The following is a 10,707-nucleotide window of genomic DNA, read 5'->3' on the forward strand; positions in this document are numbered from 1 at the left end:
TCAAGGAATGGTGAAAAGTGGTCTTTAGGTTCAATAGCTTTGGTGCTTCATTATCTATCGATCATCTTTGAAAATTTTGAAAAAAAAAAAAGTTGTATATATTTTTTAATTGCTCTATATTGCCTTAGCCTTTGTCGCTATGTGAAAAGTAATATTAAATGACACCTGACACTATTCCTTAATGAGTGTGAGGAAGTGTTTTAGGCCCCAACAACAACAAAAAAAATCTGATTTCTTCAAAATGCTAACAGGAATAGAACAGTAGCAGTCAATGCCGGGTAACCCTGCTCGTAGTAAAATATGAACTGGAAATCTAATTAGAAAATCAAAGGTGATGTGGCATATTCAAACTGCAGACAATAACTCACAACTGTCATTACATGTTGTGAACACCATCAAGTGAAGTCTTGCATGATCCATGGTACTGCCTGTTCCATTTCCAGTAGAGGGGCATGCTGATTGAATAGAGAGCAGACAATAATAGCATACCTCTGTTCACTTACTTGTGTGACACAGGGCTGTTCCGTGTGCTTTGTATTTACAGTGTAACATAAGAAGCTGTTGCCTCAGGAGGACAGAGTACTTTGCAAAGGTGGCTGAAGCACACAATTAGTGAGTACAATTAAGAACATTAACCTGAAATCGCAGGTCCCATGTAAACTAACCTGAAATCTGAAATCTAACCTGAAAACTCCAGTCCACATTTAACCTAAAATCCCAGGTAAACTTTCCGATTTGAGATGTTTTCAAAGGGCACAAGTGCGTTGTTCCATTATTGTACGTCATGGCTCATTGAATTACAGGCTGAATCATAAAGTTGAAGTGCTGAATTATTTGCTTGAACATGATGGCATTTCAGTGATGGAATATATGTATACTGCTCATGAAATTGCTTATATTTACATTCTGAAAGGTATCTCAAGCTGTATCGTGAGTACATGGAAAATGTTGCTTCTGGGACACACATTCAAATGAATGGGGGAAAAGGGAAAAACTATCTGTCCCAAGCCCCAAAAGCTCAAAATAGGAGACTCACTTCCTCCCCCTCCCATGCAAGCAAATGAAAAATTGAGACTTACTGATTAAAACACTTCTTCCCTCACCCCCCAACATAATCACAGTCCTTTCATATTTTCATTAAACTCAAAGAGTGAACCAACGAATATTTGTCCATGTGATACTTTGGGGAATAACTTAATTTTCATATAACATTCATTTCCATCGAGTATATTCACAAAGAATAACTTGGAACCTGGTTCTTGGTTTAAATGTCTTTGTTGAGCAGAAATGATATGAGAAACTTCTCTCAATGCTCTTATTTGACCACCTCCTGAGCCACATATCATTTTTAGATTGTAGTACATTGTTTTTCTATTACTCAATTGATAACCATCAAAGTTTTCAGTCCATTCAAGAATATTCATTTTTTTTCTTTACATCCTCCTACTTATTTGTCATTCAATTTATCCGCTTATTTGTTTTATCTACTTTTACCCCGGTTATTTCTTCAACAAGACTTATTTGATATTTCTCACATTAATTATGTTTCCCATTTAAATACCAAGGCTGATTACATCTCCACTCTTTGGTTTGGTTATTGCTTGGTTCTATCATTTATAAATCAGTAAAAGATGGCGGTAGCCCATTAAAATCCCCAACCAAATATCTTAACATATATAGGCCTACTTATCCTAACCTCAACCTTAAAAGCTATGATTGCGGTTCTATGAACCTAATACTTATAACCATAAGGGAGACTATTGATTCCATTCTCTAAAATATATCTTTTACCATCAAAAGCTATTAATGCTTTCTTATTTCCCTCTTCTGTGTCTCATTGATGTTTATAACTTCTTATTGTATTCATTTTTCTATACTCTTCCCTCTTTAAAGTTAAACAGTTGTAATAGAGTTTAAACTTTATTGTTTCCCAGAGTATATTTTTCTTTATTCCCTTTCGCTTCTTATCACACCTTTTAATATTATTATTATCAATATACTTAAAAGCATGACAATGATCTCAATCCTTTAAATTCACTCATTACCTTCCCACCCAATTCATCTTTAAACTTACCAATAACCTTTTTATTCTTTGATGAAAACAACACATTACCTGACTTATAATTACTTGTATCATATCTATCAATATTATCAATCATATCCTCATATACATCACTTGCCTTAATTTCTAATATGAAACTCTCTGTATCCATATATAACAATGATACATTATCCGAATACTTTGGTTTTAAATTATTATCGTAATAGTCATACATGAACGACTTTGACAAGTCAAGAATTGATGTTCCGATATAAATAGGTTTATCCATTTCAATACTCTCTTTTTTCAATTGAATAGCACAAAAGTTCTCTGAAAACACCTCCACTCACTCAAAACTTCGTTCATTAATTAACTTTGAAGCCTGTTTCCAAGATGTAGCAAGTCTGATGTTTTGCCTATTCCTAACATTTTCCATAGTCTTTCCAAATACAGCATTATTCATTAATTTATTTAAGTCCTTCTCAAAATGTATTTTTGCTTCTGTTCTCCTTTTTGTATTAAAATCAAGATACTTCTTTAACCAATGACTTTGTTTAAATTCTAAAATCCTATGAATTTTCCTCACTCTCAACCCAGCAGATAAATATTGTTTCAAGTTCCTTTGATGCAAAACATAACATTATTTATCATTTAATGTAGTAAGTAGTTTTTCAGTGGATTTACCTTTTATATTAAATGAGTGTTGGTAATCACTGAACCATTCTTTTCTTGGACTTTCTTTATCAGGGGCATAGGATAGGTCTTTATGTTTGTTATGAAGGGGAGGTCTGGATATTTTAAATCAACCTCAAAATAATATCTAACTTCAGCTTCATCCAATTCTTTTTGAGAGGAGACAATGTCTTGTAAAACTTTTTCATAATGATTTTCTTTAACCTATTTAAGTTTTCCATAAGGTAAATATTGAGACATAACCCACCCATACAAATTATTAGCATCATAATACATCAGGAAAGAGTTGTCATTCTTATTACTAGGACATGCCCGTACGTGCGTGGCCATATGTGCAAAAAAAAACAAAAAACTTTCAAACCGCGAGACAGAAACAACAACCACACAAGCCATTACTTCGCTCTCACGTGCCCATACATGCGTGCCCGTACGTGCGTGGCCATACGTGCGCACCCGTACATGCATTGCCGTACGTGCATGCCCATACGTGCGTGGCTGTACGTGCAAACCAAAAGAAAAAAACAAAACTTTCAAACAAATACACAGTCCATTCCTTCGCTCTCGTAAACGACGACTGGATTGGGGCATTGTGTTTATCTATAAATGTGCATAAGAAATCGAGAAATTATTAGAATACATAAGTCATCACTATCCGGAAGTGGTGCGTGCCCGTACGGAATGTTCGCATGAATTCCACGAATTATCGCTTGCATTGAAGTAACAACTGCTGTGATACTTCCACACACAGAGTTAATTAAAATCCAAATTAAAATCAACTTTACCTCCCTGTCTTTGCTTGCCATGACATTTGCTGCCATTGACCATTGCCACTCCTACGCCATGGGAACCAAGGCGACTTTCCCCATCGTAACCGGCATGGCCTGTGACATCATCGTTGGCCGGCCGCGCACCGGCCTACGCAGCCACGTCTACGCAGCAACGTGTCTTGTCATTGGTTTGGTAAATAAATGGCCATAACTTGGGAAACACTTGTCGGATTAATATCAAACCTTGAAAAGGCACATACTCAGACCCCAGCAATATAGCTGGCAAGTTTCAATTACATCGGACCAGTGGTTGTCGAGAAACAGCGGTCACAGACACACATGCACACACACAGTGATTGCTGAAATTATAGATAGATAATCAGGAAGATATTTGTGATTCACTTTAGCATATCTCTTGGAACAGACTTAAGATATTCCTCCTCTTTTAGCCTTCTCTATCATTAAAAGCATATCTATATCACGGATTAATTCCAAATCCTGTTTTGTCGTTTATAACATAGCACTCCAAGCCAAACCCAGGGCTGTGTAATAATGAGCGAGGTCTCATCCACAATAATTTTTGTTATGATAGACTGTTCTAAAAGTCTCAAAAACGTCAGCCAATAATAATACGTCAGTTTTAAGATACAAATTGTGATATTCTCCAAGATTCTTTACCTGAAACTTCTCTCAAACCTTTTTAGCTTATATATAATCTCTATCGGAAATATGAGTTTTATTCAACTTGCTATAGAAACATTCCATTGAAGAAAGTTGTGTTTCTTTAAACCTCTCAAATGAATCCATATAGTCATATGGATATATTCCCTTTTGTGATAAGAGATCAATACAATGTCTTCTTGATTTGAGAAAAGCGATTTAAGATTCGGAAAGCTTTTAATACTTGATGCTAAGTTAGATAATGGACTTGCCATAAACTTGAATGTGTCAAGAAATCTGATATGGGTTATGGGGGATGTATGAATTGTTTTTGTGAATGAGATGTATTTTTGATCGGTGTAAGGAATGGCAGAAATATCTCCAGATGTCTTTGAAATTTCATTTATAAATAGATATGTGTCATAGTGAGTGTTGTTGTGAAGAAAGACAGGAATAAAGTTTGGGGGCTTGTAAGTAAGATTACAACGGGAATGAGCTAGACCTCGATATTTACCAGTAAGATGACAATGATGCCTAACTTTGACCTCTCCTTCAATTTTCTCCTGATAGATATGACATACTGTTCTTCTGAAATTCCTTTTTCTCTCCCCTTGTTAATGATATTGGTTTTCAGGTTTTAACCATTATTTCTCTTAGTCTTATACAGTCTTTTTCCAATAGTCTTACAAACTCCTCTGAGGCATGTTCTCCTCTATAAAGTTCTAACTTGTATTTATCACCAACAGATGAGTTGATAAAATAACAGAAACCACAAGGAGTATGCTTTTGATATTTATTTGTGTATGATTTATTTGGATTTTGAGAAACATTATCTATCTTTTCAAGGATATTTTCAAAATCAGCATATATCATAAATGAATGTTTGTTAGATTTGTGAAAATCTTTGAATAATATCTTCTTTCTTACTTTTGGTATATTAATTACGGTTGACTTATGATTACTCCAGTATTTTGAATGTTGATTTAATCGTTCTTTCGTATGAAAGAAGTTGAGACATCTCTTATAGGGATACGTTTTATTTGTTCTATTGAATACTTGTGAGGTGATTATTCTTGATAAATTTTTGAAAAAAGCATAATGTGAATTTTTCCCTGAACTATAACATAGAAGGTCAATGTGTGTTTCATCATTTTTATCGTTATTTTAAAATTTTAATATCTGAACTTTGTTTGCATCCATTAATCCATACACATTAACAGATAGATTATTCATTTTCTCAAATTTAGGAATATCTCTCAATGACATTGGAAACTTTAAATCTTTAACATTTAATGTATTCTCGTATTTCTTATCATGTTCAACCCTTTCAGGTTTCCATTGTGGAGGATGTAAGTGAGCAAGAACAGACCATAGAAAACATTTATTATCTTTGTTTTGAATATTAACAACCGCTTTCTTAAGTTTTATCTCTTGGCAAATCAATAATAAGAAGAAGCTTTAAGAGGATCTGATTTTAAGATGTGTATATCTAAAAAGATTATTTTTGTAATATCAAATCCACTCCCGACTACAGTGTTATCAATTTCTTGTTCTTGTCTCTGGAGTTCATCGTAAACATCACATCTTACAAAATCTTGAAATGATGTGATAAAGTGAGGGTTTGTCCTCATATAGAGAGTTTCCTCATCACCCTCTCTTCCAATATTCAATTTTACTCCTATATAAAACTTTAAACTTTTCATTTCACTGAATGTGTTTTTAGTTACTGTTTCAATACTTTGTTTAACCATGACTACAAATGTTGCAGTATGTTGTATTCACCATATTTATGGAGAAAAACTTTGCTTAAAATAAAAATTTCTTGATGAAAATTCTGTTTAATTCGTAGGTAAATCTGTGCTTAAAACCATTTTATCCACCAACTTTTTTCACTTAATAAATACAATGCATCAAGACACAAAAGACAAGTTTCAAGCAATCTCTACATTTGTAAAAGATACTGAGAAATATGTCAAGGATGTAAAATTGAATAAAGATAAATATAACTATTAGATAAAAACAATGATGGTGAATAATGTGAGTTCTTCAATTTCCTTCAGTGGAAGGGCTTTTAGTATATCTGGAAGAACATAAATAAAAGTAGATCAAACAAAAGTTTCTCCTCTCCTTCTGGCAATATATTCAAAACGAGAAAAAGCAATGAAACAAGAAAAAGTATCAAAAAAGAAAAACCTTATGCATGAAGCTGTAGAAAGAAAAGATAAGACCATCAGCAATATGTATGGAGAAATTTGTATTTTTTTCAACAACCCCAAATATGTAAATCTTGATGAAATAAAGATGTTAATATATCAGGTGAAATGACATTTCGTTCAGTGGTATTTACGGAGCATTTAAAAATTACCTTTAACATAAAAAATGCAGTAGTTGAATCTGTTAATGAAAAAAGTATATAGATACAGATGGTAATGTTTTTTTTCTACTAATTAAAAAAGTCATTATTCAAGTGAAGATTTTGAAAATTATGAGGGTGATGATAGTTATGATACCTTGAGTTTGTGTTAAAACGATAGTTATGATACCGAGAGTTTGTGTTCAAACGATAGTTATGATACCGAGAGTTTGTGTTCAAACAATAGTTATGAAAGTAGTTTTATAGATGATTATGAAAGTACTGATTAAAGTACCAGAGATGATAGCGAAGATGAATTTTGTTTGAAGTAAAGCTTTACTTTATAAATATGAATAGTATACTAGATATTGAGCCTCTTGAATTCCCTGATTCTCCATATGACAAATTTGAGAATTGTCCTGCATGCGATAGAGAGGGATTAAACACAGAGTCAAAAGCCTATAAACAATTTATATTCTGTGATTACCTTCCAATTAATGGTAATAAAAAATTTTAAAAGGAATATAATTCTTTGAGATTTACACCAAAAATGAATTACTTTACCAGATTGATTAGAGAAATGACCGTAAAGTATAAGGGTGATAAAACACCTTTCCTTACAATAGAAGAAACTGAACATATTAGAGAAATGTTCAAAGGATTGTTGTTATATGTTATTCACGATTGCCATTTTCAGGGAAATATCAACACAAGATATTATATAAATAAAATAATGGATTATCTTGAAATTAAACCTGAACATAGGATAAAACATAGAGTTTCAAAAGAAGCCTGTAAAAAATGAGATAACCTGTTTTCAAAACATACAAATGAATGATTTTTTTTCCCATTTGGGAAAAATCAGATAATATTTAACAACCATAAAAATCTTGCGAATTCATAAAGATGTCTCATATTTCGTTCAAGCAGATGTGGAAAAACCTGCTTGCTTTTAAAGATGATCCTTACTCCCAACTTTTTAGATTATGAAAATTTAATAATTTTCACAAAGTCAAGTTTTCAACCTCAGTATCAACTACTCTCACAAGATTTTAATTCAGGTCTTAAAAAAGACGATTTCATCGGTTTATTTAAACTTCAAAGGAAACTAAATGAGTAGAACATTGAAAATATAATACAACTATTTTGTGACAAACAGTAATGTAAAAAGAAATCAAACCTATAACTTGTATTCTTAGTGATAATATGGATGATATAACTTCACCGCAAGATTTGGATAAATCAAAAAAGAACCTCATTATTTTTAATGATTGTGTTAATGAGAGAAACCAAACGGTAATGGATAGATAGCGACTGCACAAGAGGGAGACGTTCTTCTTGTAATTGTATTTATCTTTGTCAATCATACTTTCAACTCCCTCGTCGCTCAATAAGAAACAATGCTAATAGTTTTATTCTATTCAAGTTAAATTCCACAGACATAAATATTTTTTGGAGAGAATTCTTCTACATTATGCAGTAAAAAGGAATTTGGGGATTATATGAAGCACACGACTGAAAAATATAAATATGTTGTTGTGAAACAAGATGAGATATTAAGGTATATATATATATATATATATATATATATATATATATATATATATATATATATATATATATATATATATATATATATATATATATATATATATATATATATATATATATATCTTCTTCTTCTTCTTCTTTCAGCTCGCTCCCGTTAAGGGTCGCCACAGCAGATCAACCGTCTCCATTTTGCTCTATCCTCCACTTCTTCCATTGACACTCCAACCACCCGCATGTCCGCCCTCACCATATCCATGAACCTCTTCTTTGGCCTTCCTCTTCTCCTCCTGCCTGGCGGCTCCATCTTTAACATCCTTCTCCCGATATACTCCGCTTCCCTCCTGAGCACATGTCCAAACCATCTCAATCTCGCCTCTCTCACTTTGTCTCCAAACCGTCCTACCTGCGCTGTCCCTCTAATATACTCATTCCTTATCCTGTCCATCCTCGTCACTCCCAGCGAGAATCGCAGCATCTTTAACTCTGCCACCTCCAGCTCCGCTTCCTGTCTTTTTGTTAGTGCTACCCCGTCCAAACCATACAACATAGCTGGTCTCACTACCGTCTTATATACTTTCCCCTTCACTCTTGCAGCTACCCTTCTGTCACAAATCACTCCTGCAACTCTTCTCCACCCACTCCATCCTGCCTGCACTCTCTTTTTCACTTTCTCCCACACTCTCCGTTACTTTGGACAGTTGATCCCAAGTATTTAAACCCATCCACCTTCCCCACCTCAACTCCTTGCAACCGCACCAGACCACCACCCTCCCTCTCATTTACGCACATGTACTCCATTTTACTCCGACTGACTATCATTCCCCTTCTCTCCAGTGCGTACCTCCACCTCTCGAGGCTCGCCTCAGCCTGCTCCCTACTCTCCCTACAGACCATGATGTCATCCGCGAACATCATAGTCCATGGGGACTCCAGTCTGATCTCATCCGTCAACCTGTCCATCACCATTGTAAACAGGAAAGGGCTCAGAGTCGATCCTAGGTGCAATCCCATTTTTACCTTAAACTGGTCCGTCATTCCTACCGCACACCTCACCACTGCACACTGTCCTCATACATATCCTGCAAGATCCTCACATACTTCTCCACCACTCCCGACTTCCTCATACAATGCCACAACTCCTCTCTTGGCACCCTATCATAAGCTTTCTCTAAATCCACAAACACACGATGAACTCCTTCTGGCCTTCCCTATACTTCTCCATCAACATTCTCAAAGCAAACATTGCATCAGTGGTGCTCTTTCCTGGCATAAAGCCATATTGCTGCTCACAGATCGTCACCTTTCCTCTCAACCGAGCTTCCACTACTCTTTCCCACAACTTCATGGTGTGGCTTAACAACTTTATCCCTCTGTAATTTCCACAGCTCTGCACATCACCCTTATTCTTGAAAATCGGAATCAGTACACTTAATCTCCACTCCTCCGGCATCCTCTCACTTTCCAAGACTTTATTAAACAATCTGGTTAACAACCCCTCTGCCATCTCTCCTCAGCACTTCCATGCCTCCACTGGTATACCATCTGGGCCAACCACCTTTCCACTTTTCCTCTTCTTCATCGCAGTCCTCACTTCATCCTTACTGATCCACCCGCTTCCTGATTCACTATCTCCACCTCTTCCAACCTTCTCTCTCTCTCATTTTCTTCATTCATCATCTCCTCAAAGTACTCCATCCACCTTCTCAACACACTCTCCTCGCTCGTCAGCACATTCCCATTTGCATCCTTTATCACCCTAACCTGCAGCACATCCTTCCCAGCTCGGTCCCTCTGTTTTGCCAATCGGTATAAATCCTTTTCTCCTTCTTTTGTATCCAACTTCTCATACAACTCGTCATATGCCTTTTCCTTGGCCTTTGCCATCTCTCTTTTTGCCTTTCGCCGCCACTCCTTGTACTCCTGCCTACTTTCTTCATCTCTCTGACTATCCCACTTCTTTTTCGCCAACCCCTTCTTCCTTTTCCTTTCCTGTACTTCCTCATTCCACCACCAAGTCTCCTTATCTTCCTTCCTCTGTCCAGATGTCACACCAACTACCTTCCTAGCTATCTCCCTCACAACTTCTGCTGTTGTTGCCCAATCATCCTACCCATCTTTACCACCATCCAACGCCTGTCTCACCTCCTCCCTAAATTTCACGCAACAGTCTTCCTCCTTCAGCTTCCACCATCTGGTCCTTGGTTTAGCCCTCAATCTCTTCCTCAACCTCACCTCTAAAGTCATCCTACAGACCACCAATCGATGCTGTCGAGCTACACTCTCCCCTGCCACCACCTTACAGTCACTAATCTCTTTCAGGTTGCATCTCCTGCTTAAGATGTAATCCACCTGTGTGCACTTTCCTCCACTCTTGTATGTTATCCTGTGTTCCTCCTTCTTCTTGAAATATGTATTTACCACTGCCATTTCCATTCTTTTTGCAAACTCTACCACCATTTGCCCTTCCACGTTTCTCTTGTTGAGACTGTACCTACCCATCACCTCCTCATCCTCTTTATTCCCTTCCCCAACATGCCCATTGAAATCTGCTCCAATCACCACTCTTCCATCCTTGGATACACTCTCCACCACTTCATCTAACTCACTCCAGAAATCTTCTTTATATTCCATCTCACACCCCA

The 10,707-nt window shown here is 35.9% G+C and overlaps 1 protein-coding gene across 2 annotated transcripts in view; it reads left to right on the forward strand.

The window, feature by feature from the left end:
- Window positions 1–10,707, forward strand: part of LOC147035181 (tryptophan 5-hydroxylase 1-like) — a 157,156-nt gene that overhangs the window by 86,261 nt on the left and 60,188 nt on the right. For both annotated transcript variants that reach the window (XM_085894980.1, XM_085894990.1), the window contains exon 4: window positions 545–612. In XM_085894980.1, coding sequence (XP_085751106.1) covers window positions 545–612 — 68 coding nt within the window. The remainder of the gene's footprint in view (window positions 1–544; window positions 613–10,707) is intronic.

This window comes from Eptatretus burgeri, chromosome 1, assembly GCF_056783735.1.
Source record: "Eptatretus burgeri isolate ZD-2024b chromosome 1, Ebu_testis_v1, whole genome shotgun sequence".
In the NCBI taxonomy this organism is placed as follows: Eukaryota; Metazoa; Chordata; class Myxini; order Myxiniformes; family Myxinidae; genus Eptatretus; species Eptatretus burgeri.